The sequence below is a fragment of the Hyaena hyaena genome, unplaced genomic scaffold, assembly GCF_003009895.1.
Source record: "Hyaena hyaena isolate Hyena2069 unplaced genomic scaffold, ASM300989v1 scaffold_51, whole genome shotgun sequence".
In the NCBI taxonomy this organism is placed as follows: domain Eukaryota; kingdom Metazoa; phylum Chordata; class Mammalia; order Carnivora; family Hyaenidae; genus Hyaena; species Hyaena hyaena.
In genome coordinates, this window is record NW_024080683.1 from 4,743,235 (window position 1) to 4,768,381 (window position 25,147).

Sequence of the window (25,147 nt, forward strand, 5' to 3'; positions counted from 1 at the left end):
ACTCCTATGCCACACTTTCATCAGTGGATAGATCATGTAGGCAGAAAATCAATGAGGATACACTGGACTTGAGTAACACTATAGAGCAAAGGGACGTAATGGACATACACAGGAAATATTCCACCCAATAGTCGCAGAATGCACCCTCTTCTTAAGTGCACATGAACACTCTCCAGGATAGATCATATGTTAGATTACGAAACAAGTCTTAACAACTTTAAGAAGACTGAATTCATATCAAGTATATTTCCCCAACCACAGTGGTTTGAATCTAGAAATCAGTAACAGCAAGAATGCTGGAAAGTTACAAATATGTGGAAACTGAACACACTCTTGAACAACCAATGGGTCAAAGAAGAAATAAAAAGGAAAATCAGTAAGTATCTGGGACAAACAGATTGAAAAAAACAGTATACTGAAACCTATGCAACGCAGCAAAAACATTTCTAAGGAAGAGTTTACAGTGATAAAACCCTAAATCACAAATAAAGACAGACATACAGTTAATAACCAAACTTTACATGTCAAAGAACTAGAAAAAAAAAAAAGAAAAAGCTAAACCTCAAATTAGCAGAATAATACAAATTAGAGCAGAAATATATCAAATAGGGACTCAAAAAACAATGAAAAGATCAATAAAACCAAAAGCAATTTTTAAAAATGATAAACTGAGATCTTTAGCTAGATTAACCAAGAAAAAACCAGGACTCATATAAATAAAATTATAAATGAAAGAGGAGATATTACAACTGATACTACAGAAATAAAAAGAATTGCAGGATACAACTGTTAGCAAATAAAAGCCAACAAACTGGATGACCTAGAAGAAATGGGTAAATTCTTAGAATCACACAAGCTAACAAGACTGAATTATGAAAAAAAATCATCTCAATAGGCCAATAATGAGTAAGAAGATTGAGGCAATAATCAAAATCCTCCCAACAAAGAAACATGTAAGACTAGATGGCTTCACTAGTACATTCTACCAACACTTAAAGAAAAATAATGCAAGCTGTTCTCAAACTCTTCCAAAAAACTGAAGATAAGAGAAGACTCCCAAACTCATTTTATGAGGTCAGCATTACCTTCATACCAAAGCCAAATAAGGACACTCCCAGAAAAGAAAGTTACAAACATGACAAACATAGATGTGAACATCTTCAACAAAATACTAGCAAACTGAACTCAAAGGCGTTATTAAAAGGAGCATACACCGGGGCGCCTGGGTGGCTTAGTCGGTTAAGCGTCCGACTTTCGCTTAGGTCATGATCTCGCGGTTCGTGGGTTCGGGCCCCGCGTCGGGCTCTGTGCTGACTGCCAGCTCAGAGCCTGGAGCCTGTTTCAGTCTGTGACTCCCTCTCTCTCTGACCCTCCCCTGCTCACACTGTCTCTCTCTCTCTCCTAGAAATAAATAAAAACATTAAAAAAAAATTTAAAAAAAAAAAAAAAAAAGGAGCATACACCATGATCAAGGGGGAATTTATCCCTGGGATGCAAGGATGGTTCAACATATGCAAATCAATAAATGCAATATCCTACCTTAATAGAATGAAAGCTAAAACTTATAAAATCATCTTAACAGAGGCAGAAAAAGCATTTGGCAAAACGTCCTTTCATGATAAATGGCTCAATTTAATAAAGGCTATATTTGGTAAGCCCGTAACTAATATCATACTAAATGGTGAAAAGCTGAATGATTTTCCTTTAACATTAGGTACAAAGCCAAGGTTGCCTACTTCTACTCAATGTTAGTACTGGAAGTCTTACCCAAAGCAGTAATGCAGGTAAAAGAAATAAAGGGCATACAAATCCAAAAGAAAAAAGTGAAACTGTTTGTAGATTATGTGATCTTAAACATAAATTCTACAAAAATTCCACCAAAGATATTTTAAAATGAATAAATGAAGTTAGTGTGGTTGCAGGACACAAAATCAACATTCAAGTATCAGCTGTATTTCTACAGGTATCAACTATCAGAAAGAGACTTAAGAAAACAATGCTAAATAGCTATTTACAACAGCATCAAAATAAAAAAAAATATTTAGGAAGAACTCTAACCTCGATGATGAAACATCTGTACACTGAAAACTTAAAATTAACTTTGATGAAAGAAACTGAAGATACAAAAAATGAGAAGATATTCTATGTTCATGGTTTGCAAGAATTAATACTGCTAAAACCCATACTACCTAAAGCAATCTACAGATTTAGTGTTTGTTACTACAAAGCCACCATAATGAAAATAGTGTAATGACAAAAAAATATATAAATCAATGGAACAGAGACCAGAAATAAATCCTCACATATAAGGTGAAATGATTTTTGACAACGGTACCAAAAACATTCAGTGGCGAGAGGAAAAGTCTTTTCAATGAACACCACTGGGAAATGTGTAGTGTGACGTTTTCTGAAGCCTGAGTTATGGCTGAAAGCTTCCCCACATTCAACACATTAATACATTTCTCCCCTGTAGAAGCTTCCTGATGTCTTCTGAGGAATGATCTGTAGGTGAAGGCTCGGCCATGCTCTCTACATCCATACAGCTTCTCCCTTGGGTGAGTTCCTTGCAGCAACTGTAAGCCAGTTTTCTCGCTAAAAGCTTTCTCACATTCATCATATTTAGAGTTTCTCCCTTTTATGAATCTCCTGATGTCCTCTGAGGTGAAGGCTCTGTCACACTCATTACACTTGAAGGGTTTTTCCCATGTGAGTTCTCTGATGTATTCGTAAGCCAGATTTCTCACTAAAAGCTTTCCCACACTCATCGCATTCGTACGGCCTTTCCCCTGTGTGAGTTCTCTGGTGTATTCGTAAGCCAGATTTCTCACTAAAAGCTTTCCCACACTCATCACATTCATATGGCTTCTCCCCTGTGTGAGTTCTCCAGTGCTTTCCTAAGCTTGACTGATGACTGAATGCCTTCCCACATGTATAACATTTGTATGGCTTCACCCCTGTGTGAGTTCTCTGGTGTTTTCCTAGGCTTGACTTCTGACTGAACGCCTTCCCACATGTGTGGCTTCTGCCCTGTGTGAGTTCTCCGGTGTATTCTTAGGCTTGACTTCCGGTTGAAGGTCTTCCCACACTCCTTACATTCATAGGGCTTCTCCACTGTGTGAATTGTCTGATGTGTTCTGAGGGTTGAATTCTGAGCAAAGGTTTTCCCCCATCTGTTACATTTATAAGGCTTCTCCCCTTTGTGAATTGTCTGATAGGTTGTGAGCGTTGACTTCTGCACAAAAGTTTTTCCACATTCACTACACTCATAGGGTCTCTCCCCTGTGTGAATTCTCTGATGGACTCTCAGGCCTGACTTACAGCTGAAAGCTTTCCCCCATTCCACACATTCGTATGGTCTCTCCCCTGTGTGAGTTCTCTGATGTTTCTGTAGGCTTGACTTGTGACTGAAATCTTTCCCACAGTCATTACACCTGTAAGGTTTCTCCCCTGTGTGAATTCTCTGGTGCATGAGGAGGTACGGTTTCTTACAGAAAGATTTCCCACATCCGTGACACTCATAAGGTCCTCTGACATACACTGAAGCCTGACTGGGGGCAGAGGATTCCCCTACATTTGTTATAATCGTCCAATTTCTCTGTTGTGTGAGCTGAATTATGGCTGAAGTTTCGTCCACATTCAGTGGGTGCCACCTCTGCCTGATTTCTCTGGTTTGCTCTTAAGTGTGACCTCTGGCTGAAACTTTCCCCTCCTGTGTCAGTTCTCTGAAAACGAGTAAATAAAACTTGCCACAAATGTCTGTTTTGGATTCCTTGGCTCTTCTCTAAGAGGGTATCATGTTGGCAGTCTTCTAAAAATGAGAAAATTAAAAATACCTTATGAATCTTAAGACACATTCCTCACGGGAGGGAGCCTATATACATACAGTCTATTATGTACTTGACTCTGGTTCTAGTCCAGTCACACAAGATTAAGTAATTTGAAGTATGTATTTCCTATATTGCTTTCATTTGAAAATAAATTGGCCGGAGTGGGAAATATTGGAAAACAATCTGGCAATGAATATAGATGTATATATGACATTTAAAAATATGATTTTCAAAACTACATGGAAGAGAAGTGCAGGAAAGAAACTATGGACACACAAGAATAGTTGAGTTCGGGAATTCAACAGATCGAAGAATAAATTCCATTCAGCAAAGCTTATGGACAGGAAGTATGGACAAGGAGTACTGTGAGGAAGGCTTTCAAGGGATACGTACGAGACAGGGTGGACCAGGGACCCTGTATTACACTGCCAGATACAGATTACGGGGTAGGAAACTCATTAGCCTCCATGCTTCTACTGGGAGCTTTCTTTCTTCCCCCTATTTATACATTAACACCAAAGTACACAAATAATAGCACAATTTCCTTCCAATTATCAAAAAACAGGTCTCTACCCCAAACTCAAACTCCCCTGGTTGCTATTCACAGGAAGACAAACATATAAGGAAGGAGGAGTATAAAACCACTGAGAAGAAAAGCCATCTCTCAGCCTGGAGTGAATTTCCTGCCCTATGCTGGCTCTGGTGACTTGGTACATGGTATCAGGGTTATTCAAATAACGATACTCTCCTGACCATCAAAGTATAAGCTTTCTTTCAATGTGCTTGAAACAAGCCCATCTAAGAGTCATCTATAAGTCAGCATTCCATCAATGTTTCAACATACATAGTTTCTACTGGTTTCTGGAACCTTCAGGATTATGTTTCACCTTGTTTCTAGACTTCAGACATTCTTTATGTTCATTTATCATAAAAGACTTTACTTTTATCCACGGTATGCTTGACTCCTATTACTCAGCTGTTACCCACAACAGTTCCAGCAACAGTTCCAGCAACAATTTCAGGCCTATACTGAAAATCTAAGATGGTCCTAAAACCACTGCCCCAGGCTCCATCAGACAAGAGTCAGGAGACATTCTGGAAGACAAAGTTTTGCACCAAATCAGGAATGTCGCTGTTCAAGCTAGTATTATGGAAGTCCACACTATTTTCCGTGTGTAGTCTGGCTAGGCTATTTGACACCCTTACAAGAACTCATTCCAGCAAAAATCTTGCCTCGCATTATTTCTCTAAGTTACCATGCACTTCTGTTTTTACCTCAAACTCAAAATATCCAAAAAAAAAAGACTATTTAAAAAAAAAAAAAAAAAAAAAAAAAAAAAAAACCTTCTTACATCACTCCATGAATTTAAACACCATTTGCTTTAAATCTGAAAGCAATTAAATTTACTCCACTGATATGAACAATAGACACATGAAGAGCGGTTATATATACTGGGACACAATTTTTTTAAAGTAAATTACTATCACTGCAATCACAATGCAGCTCAAAACTGACGACACCTGTCCATATCTTGACCATATCTAAAATAACATTTTATCTTTTAACTGATGGTATTTTAAATGCTATGAAATTCATTTTTGCAGCTCTGCTTTCCTTTATCCAAAACAAAACCCTGATGCTCTGATTTTTCCTTGCACTCCTCTGTGATACAGAGGGTCCTTGAAACACAATGTGCCTGGAGCTCCCTAGACCGCTTAGTGACCCATCAGCTCAGGTGTAGTGCCAGTGTAGACCTCATGATTCACAAGTCACAGAAATGTGGCCGGGGCATTTGCATTTAATATGAAGTATCTTTCGCCTAAACAGCTTTAGGGTCAATCACAGTGTAGTGATAAAATGTCACATATTACATTCCAGAATAGGGAAGGGTAAAAGAGATTATTATTTTTGGTAGAACACACACACACACACACACACACACAGAGTATGTATTTATATTTAGTTTTCAGTATACCCAAATATTATGAATATATTTTCTATATGCAAATTTTTGGAATGTGCTTCTTCATGCCAGGTTTCTTAGAATGATCCACATCACACACTACAGCTATATAATGATCCATTGTTTGAATATATCTTTAAGTTTACTCATAAACATGGAAGTTATTTCTAGATTTGTACTTATACCTTCAAACTTTTCCCAGTATTTGTGCCAATTTACACCACTGCCTGCCTTGTGGACGTTTCTCTTGCATTACCTAATTATTCTTACTACTAGTGGAATAAGTCCAAAATCATTGTACTGTGGTCTGAAGGTGCATTCCTGAGATTGCCAATGTTACATATTTTTCATGTTTATTAGCCATTTTTATACCCTCGTTGTCCTTTATTTCTAATGAATTGACTTTATATTTGCAATTCTTGGAAGTTCAATAAGGTAAACCTATTTGAATGCCAAATTACATACCAAGAGATGAGGCACCGAGCACAACAATAAAAAAAACACTGCTTCTCAGAAAGCATATGTTCCAGTAGAAAAAGGGAGACAGTGAACAAAGCATAATGCATATTGATATATAGTGTTAGACAATGACGGTTTTGAAGGGAAAAACATCCAAAAATGATCCTAGCAGGCACTTTGTTTTGGCACAGTGATTTACTATTTTTCAATATCAAACTTTCCAAATATCGAATATCAAGCTATCCTTCAGGTCTATCTCTGATAAAATCTGATAATATATTCTCACAGTCATTGGCTTTAACCCATTTTCATTAGTTGCTAAGGCAGCTAGTTTTCTATTACTTCATGTTGTACTGCGTGCTTAACAAAGCTTTATAAAAAATGTACTCAGTAATAGGCATGTTTGTTTTGTGAAGCGAGTTTTTCTTCTAATAAGCAAGAAGGGTGTATTTTGCCCCTCACAGTCATCTTTATAATCTAAAGTAATTCCTTAACCATCTACCTCTTAAGTCAGTATTTAGCAATTCCCTAATACAAAATCAATATTAAGTTACTTCTCTCTTCCCATTCATTAACCTCCAGTTTTATATGCTTTTCTAATATTTCTTAGTTTTTATCTTTTTTTAACTGTTCCATAGAACTCTATTACTTGATTTTTCAATTAAAATTTTTTTTAAATGTTGATTTATTTTTGAGACAGAGAAGGGAGACAGAGCATGAGCAGGGGAGGGGCAGAGACAGAGAGAGAGAGAGAGAGAGAGACACAGATTCCAAAGCAGGCTCTAGGCTCTGAGCTGTCAGCAAAGAGCCTGATCCAGGGCTCGAACTCATCAACCAGGAGATCATGACCTGAGCCGAAACTGGATGCTTAACTGACAGAGTCACTCAGATGCCGCAATTTTAAATAATCTATACTCAGGCTCCCAGCTTTTAAAGATGAGAAAATGATCTTCATTGCATCCACCCCTTGTCTTAGACCTTCTCTTCTCATATGCTGAATATAATACATTCTTCCAAAACACCCACATACGTAGGGGCTCTATAAGAAAGTGTTGAAATTATTTCACAGGAGACATCACTCACTGACCACTCTGAGTCTAATTTACCCTGAACACTTTCTACTCGTACTTGACAACTCACCTGAAGATCTCCTGGTTAGAAATGCTTTCTCTAATGAGCATGGGTCTTCTGCTTGCTCCAACCTTAAGATCATTTCTGGTTTTGTATAGCAATATCCTGTAAATGGGAAACAATTTAAGACTTGGGCCTGCTGCATGGGCTTCTAGGAGACACATTTTCAGGGATGGCACAACAAAGATGCTCATTTGAAGCTTTCTTTGCAGAGCTGACAACAAAAATGTTTTTCTTTTTTTTCCGATACTCAAAAAGTATGAATCTCCTTGAGCTAAATCACAGCATACATACTACTGAACTTAACTGGGATCTACTACATGGGGCTTCCACTTCTCGCCATGATGGAACAGCATCAGATGACAGGCACTGCAGGCTAACGATCCCAGAAAAAGAAGAAAGAACGGAGTTTCAGATCAGTATACGGCACACCAAAACAGAACGCAGAGGCCTCCGTAAGTTGAGGAGACAGAACCAGAAATTCAGAGGCCAACGCAACTACCATTTGTGGTGTAATATACTGGAGACAGAACTGACTGGAAGAGACCGTGAGTTTATGAGTCTTGAGTCTTTGGCTGAAGATGGTACATGCAGGGCAACTACCTGCGGCTACAAAAAGAACCACATTAAAACAGTAGATTGAACAACGTCTGAAGTACATGGGGAGATGAGAAGTTTGTAAATAGGAGAGGATGTACTACTGCACAGGCAACTAGGTACTCTGCCCTTGGAAGTGTATGCTGTCTTAATAGTGGGCTAGAAAGTATTCTGAAGTTTGTTTTAAAAAAAAAAAGTCTTGGAAGTATCAAACTACATGGAAGGAATGTATGGAATCTGAGAAAAAATGTCCCGAAATTTAAAAAATACAAAAAAAAACCCCTAGCACCCACAATATAGGAGTAGAACCCTGAAAAGAACAGGCAAATACAGTTATGGTTGGATACGACACTTTGTTCTCAATCATAACCATACAAGAAAATGAAAACATAATGATGTAGATATAGAAGACTTGTAGCAGTAACAGCCACATGAGTTCATTCTCACCTATAGAACACTAGGTCCAAAAACAAGAAAATATATCTTTTCATGTACACCTGGAACAGTGACCAGGATTATATATGGGTAACAGAAGTCTCCAGAAACTAAGAAGGACTGACAATGTTTTCCAAACAAGAACAATTAAATTAAAAATCTATTAACATGTTGACTGCTGGTCTCTGGTCCAACATGTAAGGAATTTAGAACTTGCCATTCCATCCTAACAACAAGTGAAAGCTAAATGAACTGAAAAATTAATGAAACTTCTTAGATCTATCACAGAAATCAGGTCACGGGGCAAACCAAGGGGGCAAACACTGGAGACACGCAGAAACACAGATTCAGAATCTCCCAGAGCAGAAACCTGCATGGGAGCTAAGGCCAGGTTTGAAAGTCTGAACAGTAACTGACAAACGGTGAGAGGCTCAGTGTGGATCAGTCTGAGAACGATATGGCAGGGACAGGACAGGGGGGTGGGGTTCCTGCTTTTGTGAGTTTTGCCCGCAGAAGCCCTACAAAGTGTTTACGGTGAAAATCAGAGAAAATTCTTCTCATGCTCCCAGCACAGGGAAGGGAAAAGAAACCGTTGGACATATGCCAGAGCATTCTATTCTTAACGAAGCCTGCCCTTAGAGGAACCTATTTACCTAGAGCCCAACCTGCTGGGGGTTTGTCAGAGCCTAACCAAACTGGGAGAAAGGGAATTCTTCACTCTAGTTCTCTCTAGTCTTCTGCATAGGCTTCCGTGTGCCACTGGGCCAGGCTCCAAGCTCCACGAAGTCAGATGCTCCTTTGTTTGGGGCCTCACCCTATGTATCTCTTCATCTCACAGTTGATTCACATCTTTTTGTCATATCCTTTAGTAAACTGGGAAACCGAAGTGCTATCCTGAGTTCTGTGAGCTGCTGGAGCAAATTAATTAAACCTAAGGAGGAGCTCTTTGGAACCCCCAATCTGTAGCGGTTGGTCAGAAGCACAGGTAACAGCCTAGAGCTTGTGACTGGCATGTAAAGTGAGAAGTGGGGTCAGTCTTACAGGCCTGAATCCTTAACCTGTGGAATTAACCAATGCTATCTCTAGGAAGACTGCATCAGAATTTATTTAAATTCTCAGACACTCTGAAGACGCCAGAGAACTGCTTGGTACTGCGTGTGAGGGAAGCCCCCCACACTGCAATTGGATCTGCACACCCTAAAAGAAGTCTTTCTAGCCATCCCGTTCCACCTTAACTAGCTCTTCACACACCTTAAAAAACTCAGAAGTGCCCGTGAAGTTCAGGGTCTGGGCCCACAAAAAGACTGATCTAATTACAGGACTACTTAACATTTCTCTTGTCCTACACCTCACCACTAAATTACTAAAGGCCTATGGCCTCAGATTCTTTTACCTAGCACATCATATCCACCTTATGACAAAAAATTATAAGAGACGCCAAGAGGCAAGAAATACAGTTTGAAGAGGTGGAACAAACACCAGAATCCGAGTTAGATATGGTAAGAATGCTGGAGTTATCAGACCAGGATTTTTAAAAAAACTCTGATGAATATGTTATAGGCTTTATTAGAAAATTAGATGACAGACAAGAACAAATGGGTAACGAAGTCAAGAGTTAGAAAGTCTAAGAGGCAACAAGAAATGCTAGAGGGGAAGAGAAAACACTAACAAGTGAGGAATGCCTTTGACGAGCACATTAGGAGACTGTACATGGCTGAGGGAAGAGTCACTGAGCTTGAGAACCTGACACTGAAATCTTCAAAAGTGAAAAACAAAGAGGAAAAAAAAGACTGAAAAACAATGAACAGAAAACCCAAGAATGGTGGGGCAACCACAAAAGGGTAACATGCGTGTAATGGAAACACTAGGAAGAGAAGAAAGAGAGGGGAACAGAGCAGTGTTTGAAGCAGTAACAACTGCAGCTTTCTAACTGGTACCAGACATGAAACCACAGATCTGGGAAGTGCACAGCACACCAAGCATGACAAATGCAAACAACAAGACCACACTTAGGAATGTTCTTTCAGAACTTCAGAGTACCAAAAATGAAGAAGAAATCTTGAAAGAAGCCAGAGGAAAAAAACTCTTAGCTACAGATGAGCAAAGATAAGAATTATATCCAATTTTTTCTTTTCTCAGAAACCATGTAGTAAGGAGAGTGAGATGAAATATCTAGAGTGTTGGGAGAAAAAAACCTCCACCAATGTTGAATTCTGTACCATGAAAATTATCCTTCAAAAGTGAAGAAGAAATACTTTCTCAGAAAAACAAAAACTGACAGAAACTGTTAGTAGACCTGCCTTGCAAGAAGTGTTAAAATTAGTTCTTCAGATAAAAGGAAAATGGTACAGGTTAAACTCAGATCTACACAAAGAAAGAAAGGATCCTGGAGAATGAATAAGTGAAGGTAGAATAAAAGCTCTTATTTTTCTTACTCTGAATTGACCCAACAGAAAAAGTCTGCTCTAAATGATAACATATCCTATTATCTATACCTGTATACATACAAGTAGAATTAGTGACAGTCCTGTTAAAAGGAATGTAAGAAAGAAACTGGGAATATTCTATTAAGGTATCCATACCACCTGAGAAACTGCAGAATGTTACTTGAAGCAGACTTAGGCTACTTGGGGAGACAAAAATAGAAACAAAGGTGGAGGGCAAAAAAATAGAAAACAGTAACAAATATGGCAGGTATTAATCCAACTACATAAAAAATCAGTTTGAATGTCAATGGTCTAAATATACCAACTAAAAGACAGAGACTGTCAAGGTGAATCAAAAAACAAGACCCAAGCACACGTTGTCTTCAAGAAACCCACTTTATTTTTTTGAAGAAACCCACTTTCAATACATAAGACACATGGAGATTAAGAGTACAGAGATGAATAAAAAATTCACTAAACTAACATTAATTTAAAAAGGGAGGAGCAGTTATATTAACTTTCAGAATGAGGAAATGTATCAAGGATAATAAATCAGGGGATTACATAACAATGAAGGAGTCTAAAAGATTTAACGACCTACTGTGGAGGCACCTAAGGACTGAACGACTGAAAGTCAAAGTATGTGAGACAAGCGCTGATGGAACTGCAGTGAGAATCACACGGAACCATGATCTATGTATTACAGTTGGGGACTTCAACACCCCTCTGTCACAAATGGATGAATCACCAGGCAGAAAACCATCAGGGACACAGCTGAGTCCAAGAGCACCATAAATCCACTGGATATAAACTACATCTACAGATTTCCTCATTCAACAACAGCAAATTACACATTCTTCTCAAGCTCAGAGGGAAAAATCTCCAAGACAAACCACACTCTGGGCAATAAATCACACGTTAACAAATATTTAAGAAAACAGAAATCATACAACGTATGCTCTCCAACCATAATGGAATTAAACTAGAATTCAACAAAAAAGTGGGAAAAAAACCCAAACCACTTGGAGATTAAACAATACACTTAAAAAAAAATTTTTTTTTAATGTTTATTTTTGAGAGAGACAGAGTGAGAGCAGGGGAGGGGCAGAGAGAGAGAGAGGAAGACACAGAATCTGAAGCAGGCTGTCAGCACAGAACCTGACATGGGGCTTGAACCCACAAACTCTTAGATCATGATCTGAGCTGAAGTCAGACGCTTAACCCACTGAGTCACCCAGGTGCCTCTACAAAGAACTCTTAAAACTCAACAGTAAGAAAACAATGCACCCTATTACAAAATGGGCAAAAGACCTTAACAGACCTCACCAAAAAGATATACAAATAGCACATAAGCATATGAAATGATGTTCAATATCCTATGCCATTAGAAAGTTCCAATTAAAAGAACAATGAGATCACTACTACCCACCTATCGGAAAGGCCAGAATCTAAACCAATGGCAACACCAAATGGTGGTTTGGAATTGGAGCAGCAAGAACTTTCACATACTGCTGGTGGGAATGCAAAGAAAATATGAGGTTCTTCTATGGTAAAAACTAACAGAAACTAAGCACCAAATGATAGTAAATATACGCCAATTCTTCTAGAAGACAGAAGAGGGAAGCTTTATCCCACTAAGAGAAAAAAAACTCTCTGTGAATGTTTTTTTTTTTTTTACAAACAGGTAAATAATCTCTAAGAAACTGTTAGTAAACTAAATATAGCAAAAGGTAAAAAGGATGACATGTCACGGCCAAGTGGGGTTCATCCTAGGAATATATGGTTAACATTCCAAAAGAAATATAATTCATAATATTAACTGATAAAGAAAAACCATAAAGCGACGTCATCAATATAAAGAAAGAGCCTGAAAAACTTAACACCTACTGATTAGATTAAAATCTAATTAAAATTAGATAAAATCTAAGTAGGGAGGGGAACTTCCTTAACCTGGTAAAGGACAGGTCTGAAAAACTGACACTAACATAGTACCTTGTGTGCCCCAGTTCAAGATGGTGAAGAAGGAAGATCTTGCTCACCTACTCCCAAGGACGCTGAGTCTACAGCTACATACCGAACAATTTCCTCTTAAAACAATCTAAACGCTGGCTGAGTGATGAATAGAAACGGGACAAAGAGAAGAAAACCACATTAAAGTGGATAGGAGGGACTGGGACACAATCTGGTCAGAAACCCCACTCCAGTGTGGCAACTCCCAAGTGAGAGGGAACTCAAAACGTAGAGTTTCTCCCTGTGCAGTGGAGTTCCAATCTTGCAAGAGGAACCCCAACTTTTAAGTCCTGCATGAGAGACATGAGCCCTGAATACGTGTAACTTTAACATGTATTCCTGAGACCCACTACTGACCTGAGAAATGGCTCTTTATAAAAGGCTCCTGGGCCTGCATTCACCCAGGGACCATCACAGAGGCAGTGACAGCACCCACACTTAAAGTGAAGGAGGCTCATCTACTTATGTTAAAGCACTGGCCTGATGGGCACACACCTAATTTAACACACACATCTTGGGGCTTATTGGAACTCTCTCTGGGAATGGAGATGGAAAGGCACCACCTCTGCATTCTCCCTATATGGTGCCCCAGTACACCCGTATCTCACTGAATGAAACTGTTACATGCATCTGGGGTCCCAATTTTTGCAGCTGCCACACAAGGGATGCCTCCTGATCACCCGGCTCTGCAGGTGCTCCTGGTCTCGTCGGGCTGTAATATTAGGGGTCACCCACAAAGGAGCTCAGACCATTGCTGGTGCACTAAACCATGTGGCTGCCATGGGGGGACACCGCACATCACCTGGCTCTGGTGCAGTGGGGCTTAAGCTCATGGGTCCCACAGGACTGCAGCCAGCAAAGAGTTCTTAAATAGATACCACCCCTAAGGCACAGCATGAGGCAACACACCCAGAATCTCAATCTTTCTGTGAAAGAGGCTTATTAGCTAATCAGCATGGTTGTGATGGGAGAGGCAGGCTTCTAATTAAACATACAGGTAGGCTGACTACTCTTTTCCAGAAACCTCAGGGAAGGGGCCACACACCATCTTCTCAATCTTTCTCTGTCATTCTCCAGAGCACCTGTGTCTCCCAGTGGGGAGTTTTACATGTGTCCAATGGCATTCTTCACAGAAATATAACAAACAATTCTAAAATTTGTATGAAAACACAGAAGATCTCAAGCATCCAAAGCAACCTAGAGGAAGTAAAACAAAGCCAAAGGCATACCACTTCCTTTTTTGAAACTATATTACAAAGTTACAGTAATCAAAATGGTATGATATCGGCAAAGAAACAGACACACACACAAAAAATGGAACAGAATAGAGATCCCAGAAACATATCTACACATATATAGCCAATTAATTTAAAACAAAGCAACCAAGAATATAGAAGAAGAGAAGAACAAACTCTTTAACATACAAGTGTTGGGGAAACTAGATAGCCACATGCAAAAGAATGAAAATGAACCACTATATTACACCACACACAGAAATTAACACTAAATGGATCAAAGATTTAATGTAAGAACTGAAATCATAAAACTCCTTGAAGATAGTAAGCTCCTTGACAGAATTTGGTGAAGGTTTGTTTTGATGACGCCCAAAGCCAAGGCAACAAAAACAGAAAGAGTGGAATTACATCAAACTAAAGATTTCTGCACAGCAAAGGAAAATCAGCAGCAGAATGAAAAGGCCATGTACTGAATGTGAGAACATATATATCTGATGAGGGGTTAATACCCAAAATACATAAGGAACCCGTACAACTCAATAGCAAAAAACCAAACAATCCAACTTAAAAATGGGCAGGAGACCTGAACAGGTATTTTTCCAAGATGACATAGATAACGAACAGGTACATGAAAAGGTTCTCAATATCATTAATCATCAGGAAAGCGCAAAACCAACCCACAATGAGCTATCACTTCATGCCTGTCAGAACGGCGATGATCAAAAAGACAGGGAACAAGTGCCGTGAGAACGGGAACGCTTGTGCACTGGTGCTGGGTAGAGAACTTGCTGCAGCCACTGTGGAAAACTGTATGGAAGGTCTCAAAAAACTGAAAATACAACTACGTATGATCCGGCTATTTCCACTTCTGGGTATTTATAAGAAAACTACCTCAAAAAGATACATGCGCCCCATCTTCCTTTGAGCCATTATTTACAACAGTTAAGATATGGAAAAAACCTGAGTGTCCATTGACGGATAAATGGTTAAGGAAATCACGATATACATACAGAACAGAATATTATTCAGCCAGAAAAACAAATGAAATCCTGCCACTTGTGACAGCATGGTTGGACCTCAAAGGTGTTATGCTTAGTGAAATTAGGTAATCAGAGAAGACAAATACCATATGACCTCACGTATATGTGGAATCTTAAAAACAAACAAACAAATCTCCACCAACACAAAAGCCAAGTTAATAGACACAAAGAACAGATTGGTGGTTGCCAATGGATGGGGGTGGGGGGGGGGGAGAAATGGGTAAATGGGGCATTAAATAATTGAAAGATTAAAAAACCCCTGAAGTGACTAGGGGAACAATAACAACAAAAAAGAAAGCGTAATAAAGAAAACTTTGTAAGTGGCTGAATGTTTGCCCTTCAGATTAGGAACAAGACAAAGTTGTCTTCTCTCATCATTTATACTCAGCGTACATTATACTAGAAGTCTTAATAAGTTTCATAAAGAAAAAGAAATAAAGGGGGAACCTGGGTGGCTCAGTCAGTTAAGCATCTGACTTCGGCTCAGGTCATGATCTCACGGATACTGGGTTCAAGCCCTGCGTCGGGCTCTGTGCTGACAGCGAGCTCAGAGCCTGGAGCCTGTTTCAGATTCTGTATCTCCCTCTCTCTCTGACCCTCCTCTGCTCATGGTGTCTCTCTCTCTCTCAGAAATAAATAAAATATTAAAAAAAATTTTTTTAAAAAGAAAAAGAAATAAAGAACATAAAGACTGCAAAGAAAAAAAGGAAAAAAATATTCATAGATGGCATTATTATATGCATAAAACACATTTAGGAATTTTCTAAACATACTACAAATATGAGATTAATAATGTCATAAGATATGATGTTAACACAAATAAATTACTTGTATTTTGATATTTTCCCAACAATTAGAAATTCAAATTAAAAAACCCATCACTTAAAATAATATTAAAATCATGAAAGTATGGATAAATCTGATCACATAATTGTTAAGATGAAAAGAAATACTGCAGAGGAAAATTTTAAAAGCCAAATGAAAGAAGAGCTATAGATTCAGGGCAACCCTGATCACAATCTCAGCAATGTTTTACGAGAAAGTGACAGGTGCTTCTAAAATTTATGTGGAAAAGCAAAGAACAAGTAATTATTAATACAATTTTGAAAAAAGTTATAATTAGAATATTCACCTTAACTTATGTCAAGAGTTTACACACAGGTGTGTTAATGAAAAGAGTGTGGTGTTACCATAAAGACAGAGAGCAGGTTCAATGAAACAGAATGTGTTCCAGAAATAAACATGAGTCCATATGGTCCATTTAGTTTGGACAAGCCGTCAAGGCAATTCAGCCGGGGAAGAATAAGGTCTGCAACCAAAGTGCTGCTAGAGGGACACCGAGATGCATAAAAGCAGCACAATCGTACTTAATAATATAGAAAAACCAACTGGGAAACATAAAACCTAAACATAGCAGAAAATCTCACTGACTTTTTGTTAGGCAAGGGTGTCTTAAATAGGGGGGACAAAGAGCATAAGATATAAAAGATGACAAAACGGTAAGACTCCAAGGTGAAATCTTTGGTCTTCCAAAAGACTTAAGAAAAAGGCAAGCCACAGATGTGGAGAAAAAGTTTAGAAAACATTTATCTTATAACGGTCATCTCTATTTTGTATTCTTTCAACCTAATGAGACCACCCCCCCCCAAAAAAAATGATAAAAAAAAAAAAGAAAATGAGCTGAAGGTTTGAAAAGAAAAATATGCAGAGCCAAAACGCAAAAGATATCACAAAAGATAGCCACAAAATAGCCAAAATCCACACGAAAAAATGTCCATAATCATTTTTTGCCAAGGAATTATAAAGTCCAGTAAGATATAATGTGATCCCAAATGAACTGGTTAAAATTAGTCAGACTTACGAAACCAAGTGTAGGTGAGAACGTGGATTAGCTAGAATTCTTGTATATTGCTAATGGGCCTGAAAAGAGCATAGTCACTCTTAAACCAGTTGACAGCTACTTATAAAAGTTACAAATACCTTTGCCATAATACCTAGGAAAACCACCCCTCAATCTTCACACAAGAAATGAAAACCTATGTCTGCACAACAACTTGGAACAATAGCATCAAATTTGAAATGATAGAGTGTATTCGAAAGGAAACCACTCACTAATATAAAGAATAGATTGACACCCAAAACATACGTGAATCTTAAAATAATTATCTTCAGTGAAAGAAGTGAAGGAAAAAAATTTATTCTATGATTCCATTTATAGGAGAGTCTAGAAAAGGCAAAAACAATCACAATAGAGCACAGATCAGGGGTTGAAGGGAGAATGAAGGGAAATGGCTGCAGCAAGAAACAAAACACTTTAGGGTGGTGCAAATAAGCCCTATACCATGATTTGGGTGGTGAGAATCAAGTTATATCTAGAAACCTGCTGAGTCTTACGTTTTTGTTAATTACCCTCCAAAAAAATGAATTTAAAAAAAGGAAGGAAACAGGTTTCATGTGAGAGACGCACAGGGTAAACTCACCCACTGAGACAAGGTGGCTGTAGTTCTCCAGCATCATGTCTCTGTACAGAGTCCTCTGCTTGGGATCGATTTTCTGCCATTCTTCCTGGGTGAACTCCACAGTCACGTCCTTGAATGACACGGATGCCTGTAACAACACATTTCTGTTCAGTCTGAACAGTTCAGAAGCAGGTGACATGGAAAATACCTTTTGCAACTAATTATAGTAGAGTTTAAAACAAAATGTTACAAAGGATGCCTGTCATGGCCCTAACTCTTGTCTTCCATTTTGGGGATACCACACAATGAAAAGTTGTTTTTGTGCCCTGATTCACCTGTAATTACTTATGAGTTACACACACGCATCATCTGTTAATCTGATACTTCTAACGCTTAGGTTTTTTGCTTTTTTCTTCTTTTAGATAAAGTAACTAAAAGAAGATCTTCCTGTATTTTCTCCGATACCCAAGGTTTTGTCCTGAGCCTCTTGAGGCTATATAGCACTCCCACTCAGAGTCTTCTGCTAGGGCAATGGGGAACCAATGAAGAGACCAATGTAAGCCCTGGATATATTCACACTTAACTACATAGTTATTTTAGAAAATGTGATCTAGAGGAAGAGTGGAGTATGTTTTAAGCAGTAAAACAGAAGAGATCAATTTAAGAGCAGCCCACCTGTACTGAGGCAAAGCATTGGGAACGAAGCACCGGCAATTAATTCTTGGAGAGAAAGAAAGACTAACATTTTGGTCAGCTACGCAGAGAAACAGGGTAACCAGAGGGGCAGCTACTGACGTCACATACTGAGACTGGAAAAAGAGGCTAGGTAGAGGATCACAGCAAGGCCCTTCTTGTTTATGTGGTACTCAGAACATGTGTGGACACACAGAAAAATTATCCACTGCACACCTGGTTGTATGATTTTGATGCATATGAAGTCTACAATGAAGATAAGGATTTAAGAGACATTAAGGTGGTAACTGAAATCATAAAAACAGAATTCACTGACTCAGATAGGACATATAAACTGAAGGGAGATCAGGCCCAAAACTAAATTTCAGAGAACACCAATATTTACCAGAAAAAGAATAAACCAAGAAGTCAGAGAAAAGGTTTATTACTGGTGGTAAGAGAAAATGAACAAAGTAGACTATTTGAAATTAAGAGACTGTTTCAGGCATACATGATCGCTCTAGTTCAAGATAATGGACGAAACATATGCATTTACATCCAGTCTCCTAAGCACACTCAGGTGAAATACAAAACCTACAATAAATGTACAGCAAAGGAAGACAGGGAACACCACCATTGAGACTGGGAAATGTAACTGAATTCTTGAATGTAAAGAATAGACAGGATCCTTTCAGCGACGCCATGACAGTCTATGTGGAAAACCCCAAAGACTCCACAAAGAGACTTCTAGAACTGATCCATGAATTCAGCAAAGTTGCAGGATATAAAACCAATGTACAAAAATTGGTTGCATTTCTATACACCAATAATGAAGCAGCAGAAAGAGAAATCATAGAATCAATCCCATTTAAAATTGCACCAAAACCCATAAAATGCCTAGGCATAAACCTAACCAAAGAGGTAAAAGATCTGTATGTTGAAAACTATAGAAACCTTATGAAAGAAATTGAAGACACACAAAAAACGGAAAACCATTCCATGCTCATGAATTGGAAGAACTATACTACCCAAAGCAATCTACACGTTCACACATACATACATATCCCTATCAAAATAACACCAGCATTCTTCACAGAGTTAGAACAAACACCCTAAAATCTGTATGGAACCAGAAGACACCGAATAGCCAAAACAATCCTGAAAAAACCAAACCAAACCTTGAGGCATCACACACAATCCTAGACTTCAAGCTGTATTACAAAGCTGTAATCATCAAGACAGTATGGTACTGGCACAAAAACAGACACAAAGATCAATAGTACAGACTAGAAAGCCCAGAAATGGACCCAGAATGTATGGCCAACTAATCTTTGACAAACCAGGAAAGAATATCCAGTGGAAAAAGGACGGTCTCTTTAGCAAATGGTGTTGGGAAAACTCAACACTGACATGGAAAAAAATGAACCTGGACCACTTTCTTACACCATACACAAAATAAACTCAAAACGGATGAAAGATCAAGACTTATGATAGGAAGTCATCAAAATCCTAGAGGAGAAAACAGGCAACAACATCTCTGACCTCAGCTACAGCAACTTCTTACTTACAGCAATGTCTCCAGACGCGAGGGAAACAAAAGCAAAAATGAACTATCGGGATCTCATCAAGATAAAAAGCTCCTGCACAGAGAAGGAAACAATCAGCAAAACTAAAAGTCAATGGATGGAATGGGAGAAGATATTTGCAAATGATATTATCTGATAAAGGATTAGTATCCAAAATCTATAAAGAATTTACCAAACTCAACACCCAAACAACAAATAATCCAGTAAGGAAATGGGCAGAAGACATAAATAGGCACTTTTCAAAAGAAGACATCCAGATGGCTAACAGACACATGAAAAGATGCTCAACATCACTCATCATCAGGGAAATACAAATCAAAGTCACGATGAGATACCATCTCACACCTGTCAGGATGGCTAACATTAACAACTCAGGAAACAGATAGTGGTGAGGATGGGGAGAAAGGGGAACCCTCTTGCACTGTTGATGGGAATGCAAACTGGTGCAGCCACTCTGGAAAACAGTATGGAGGTTCCTCAAAAAATTAAAAACAGAACTACCCTACGACCCAGCAATTGTACTACTAGGTATTTATCCAAGGGATACAGGTGTGCTGTTTCGAAGGGCACATGTACCTCAATGTAACGTTATAGCAGCGCTATTGACAATAGCCAAAGTATGGAAAGAGCCCAAATGTCCACTGACAGGTGGATAAAGAGGTGGTGAACACGTAAGTACATGTACATATATATACACACACACACACACACACACACACTCTCTCTCTCTCTCTCTCTCCCCCCCCCCCCCACTCTCTCTGGAATATTACTTGGCGATCAAAAAGAATGGGGGCACCTGGGTGGCTCAGTCAGTTAAGCGTCCGACTTCGGCTCAGGTCATGATCTCGTGGTTCGTGGGTTCGAGCCCCGCATTGGGCTCTGTGCTGACAGCCTGGAGCCTGCTTCGGATTCTGTGTCTCCCTCTCTCTCTGACCCTCCCCTCTCACACTGTCTCTCTGTTTCTCAGAGATCAATCAATACATTAAAAAAAATGAAATCTTGCCATTTGCAACTACATGAATGGAGCTGGAGGGTATCACGCTAAGCAAAATTAGTCAGAGAAAGACAAATATCATATGACTTCACTCATATGAGGAATAGAAGATACAAAAAACAGATGAACATAAAGGAAGGGAAGCAAAAATAATATAAAAACAGGGAGGGGGACAAAACATAAAACACTCTTAAATATGGAAGACAAACAGGGTTACTGGAGGGGGAGTGGGGGGGGGAATGGGCTGAATGGGTGAGGGGCATTAAGGAAACTACTCCTGAAATCATCGTTGCGCTATATGATAACTAACTTGGATGTAAATTAAAAAATTAATTAAAAAAAGAAAACAGCATTAAGCAAATGAAAAGATAAATATGGATTAGGAGAAGACAACCATAAGACATATTCCCAATAAAGGACTTGTATCCAGAATATCTAAATAAGTCTCAACATTTGAGAATAAGAAAAAAATAGACACAAGATTTGAGAACAGATCTGACATTTCACCACAGTAGAGGTACAGAGAGCAAATAAGCAAATGAAATGATGCATCCTTAGGCACCAGATTAAATACAGGTACAATGAAATACCTGTACATACCTAGCATAACAGCTTAAACTGAAAAACAAACCAAACAAAAATATCCACTACTTCCCCACCCAAAAGTGACAATACCAAATGCTGGGACAGATTGACAGCATCTAGAAATCTCCATGGCATGGCTACTTCAAAAACAGTTTGGCAGCATCTTATGATGTTAAACATGCACTTACTCCAAGAGCCAGGATCCTACACACTCTTAAGCATTTTCTCAAGAGAAGTGAAGGTATCTGTCCATGCAAAAAGACTAAAAAATGAACATTCACAGCAGCTTTATTCACAAGGCCAGAAGCTGGGAACACAAATGTCTGACCCGTACATGAATTAACCAACTGTGGCAGAGCCATTCAGTGGAAATGACAGACGGAACAACACGGACGTATCTCAAATGCATGATGTGCATGGAAGTGTCAGGGCCTTCCGTGCCCCACGTGATCTGTCCTCCTTTACCTATTCAGCCACACTGGCCCGATGGCCTTGCTGTTGGCAGGACACCTCTGGTACCACTATGCCTCAGGGCCCTTGCACGGCCGTTTCCCCAGCGTGATGTGTTCTTCTGCAGACGCTGGCAAGTCTTCTTTCCCCACACTTGTCACAGGCTTTCTCCAAATGTCTTCTCAGAGAAGCCTATCTGACCAACTTATTTAAAAGTAAAATTGATCCTTCACAACCCATTCCTGGTTTCATTTCTTCTAAGTCAACTATCAAATAACAAAGTCTTTTAATGATCTCCCAACACCTGAAAGTAAGCTACCCGAGGGCAGAAATCTTTGTCGCCTGTTTACGCGGTCATCACAACAGCGCACGGAGCACCTTAGGAGCTCCACAGTCAATTAGGAACAAACACTTCACATGCAGGAATACAAATATAACAACCCCTGTGGAGGGCGGCATTTACAGATTTAACAAGATGAAACTGCATTTTTTTTTTAAATTTTTTTTTTAATGTTTTATTTATTTCTAGGAGAGAGAGAGAGACAGCGTGAGCAGGGGAGGGTCAGAGAGAGAGGGAGTCACAGATTGAAACAGGCTCCAGGCTCTGAGCCGGCAGTCAGCACAGAGCCCGACGCGGGGCTCGAACCCACGAACCGCGAGATCATGACCTAAGCGAAAGTCGGACGCTTAACCGACTAAGCCACCCAGGCGCCCCAAGATGAAACTGCATTTAACCTCTGACCATTTTAGCTTATAGTTTCACCCCTACAAGCAGGTAACTGTAAACAACTCAAATGTCTTTCAATAGAAGGCTGATTAAATTACCTACAGTACTTTCACATATTAGACCACCAGGAAGCTATATAAAAAAATGAGGATGCTTCTTAAGTATCAATATGGAAAAATGTCCTCTTTATGAAAAAAACTTTAAAGCAAGACTATATGGTATGCTATAACTGTTGGTTAATAACGGAAGCGGGGAGCGTCTCGGTGAATCACCCGACTTTGGCTCAGGTCACGATCTCACGATTCGCGGGTTTGAGCCCCACTTTGGTGGTCTGTGCTGACAGCTCAAAGTCTGGAGCCTGCTTCAGATTCTGTCTCCTTCTCTTTCTGCCGCTCCCTTGCTTGTGCTCAGTCTCTTTCTCGCTCTCTCTCAAAAATAAACATTAAAAAAAAATTTTTTTTTAAAGACTGGAAGGAAATGAAAATACTGTCATATTTTAACTGTCACTTTGGAAATAAAAAATGGGAAGATGTGATAAGCTTACCGTGAAAATAGAGGACATCACGTAGATAGCAACAGAGATCAAAAAAAAAATTAAAAAAAATAAAAAACTAAAAAAAAAAGATGTTTGCTAGCAGCAGCAGGTCTCCTCAGTATGTATCTTAGAGCCATATGAATACGTTATTTGTCCAAAATTTAAAAAAAAAAATGGACAGCTGGATACACAGAAGACCAAAATGTTGAATATATTTTCCCTTAACTCACAGTATTTAGTGCACTGTCAGCATAAAATCCGAGCCCACGCTCAGACCCTGAAATCCTAATTTCACATTTGGGCCAACTAGAACATAAGTTCTGCACGTTTATGACTACAATAACATCTTAGCAAACTGTTATGGGGGTGGGGGACTCTAAACTGGTAGGAGATGCCTACTTGCATTTAACATTTAAAATCAGAATTAAAGGGCGCCTGGGTGGCTCAGTCCATTAAGTATCCGAGTGTTGGTTTCAGGTCAGGTTTACGATCTCTGCTTTGTGAGCTTGAGCCCGGCATCTGGCTCCATGCTGACAGTGCGGGGCCGGCTTGGGATTCCCTCTCTTCCTTCTTTCTCTGCCCCTTCCCCACTCACTTGCTCTCACAATAAATAAGTTTAGAAAAATCAGAATTAATGATAAACAGTATAAAACAGTGTTACAGTCAAGCCTTTATGGCTCTAAACCTAATTCGACTTTTCTGAATGTATGGTTTCCTTAGAACTTCTGAAATCCTTCATAATACAAAGTGAGGAACGAACTGAAGGCTCACCTGAGATGCGCTCATTTCCTGCACCTCCGGGGAGGCTGTGAAGCATCTGGCCTGCCTCGCAGCTTCCAAATCCGCTTCCACAGAGTCTCCGCAGCCCAGATGGGGGGGCAGGCTCCCTACCGGAAGAGGGCGGCTGGACCCTGGAAAAGAGATGGCAACGAGTGTGCAGAGCCAACCAGGGCGGTCCACAGGAGTCCCTCAGGTGTGCCGTAAGCCTGCAGGTTTCTAAAATGTTTTTCTACCAAGTTAAAAAAAAATTCAACTACTGATCAGAGTATACGAAAGGATAAAGCACGGCTCTTTCATTAAAAGGAGCACAGAAAACAGACGCAGGCTCCACCTTTATCCAGGGTCCTCGGAATATCATTTTACCCCCTGCGGTGGAGAAGCGGGCGAGCGAAGCGAACGGGGCAGGGCCGCGGGCACCTTGCTGCCCTCAGCCTGTGCGAGCTCAGCAACCCGAGACTCGGGTTTCCCGCAGCAACCACGCGCACCCGGCATCAGGCCAAACGCTTCGCAGGTGAGCTCTTGGCTTAAGTCTCAGAGAGACGCCGACAAGCGGGCAGGATCGTCCCTACCGACGTTTCCAGAAGACCCGCCTCCTTCCCAGGTTCCTTCTCCCGCCCCCGTCACCGGCGGCACACCTGGAAGCTACCTGGTCTCCGCGGCTCGCAGACTCCACGGCAGAACCCCCTCCGCGTCAGGAACGCGCTCTCCCCGCGCCCCGCTGCCCGCAGACGGCCGCCCCGGCCGGGACGCACCCCGCGCCCGCGCTCGGACCTCGGCCGCGCCTGCCCACGGCGAGCGCGCCTCCGGCTCCGGGGCCCCGCCAGCGGCCACCGGTGGCCCCCCCGCCCCCACACAAGCCCCGCTGTCCGCGCAGGTTCCCCACACACGCGGAGCCGCGCCCTCACCTCCGGGGCGCACCTTCCAGCCTGCCTCGCCGAGAAAGTTCTGGGACCCCCTCCTCGCGAGGACCCAGATGTCTAAGGGGGCGGCGGCGCTGGGAGGGCACATGCGCAGAAGAGGACCCAGAAGCCCCGTTCCCAGAGTGCTGCGCGGTGGGCCGTCCGGATTCGACTACATTTCCCATCGTCCTCTGCCCTCGCTTCTTGACTTACTCTTGAGTATTTTAGCCTTAGGGGGAAAACACTGTCTTGAAGTATTTTCTCCTTTGGGGGAAGGGGATTGTGGGTGACCATTTTGCTGCCCACGTTCTTTTAGAGCCCCCAGATGTTCTAGAT

The 25,147-nt window shown here is 40.3% G+C and overlaps 1 protein-coding gene across 1 annotated transcript in view; it reads right to left on the reverse strand.

Annotated features, from left to right (window-relative positions):
* LOC120230996 (zinc finger protein 510-like) overlaps window positions 1-24,920 on the reverse strand; it is a 31,245-nt gene extending 6,325 nt beyond the window's left edge. Inside the window, exons 1-4 of the mRNA XM_039230857.1 lie at window positions 24,818-24,920; window positions 23,904-24,043; window positions 17,605-17,731; window positions 7,391-7,486 (exon numbers count right to left, since the gene is read on the reverse strand). Coding sequence (XP_039086788.1) covers window positions 7,391-7,486; window positions 17,605-17,731; window positions 23,904-24,043; window positions 24,818-24,920 — 466 coding nt within the window. The remainder of the gene's footprint in view (window positions 1-7,390; window positions 7,487-17,604; window positions 17,732-23,903; window positions 24,044-24,817) is intronic.
* Window positions 24,921-25,147: the final 227 nt, after the last annotated feature.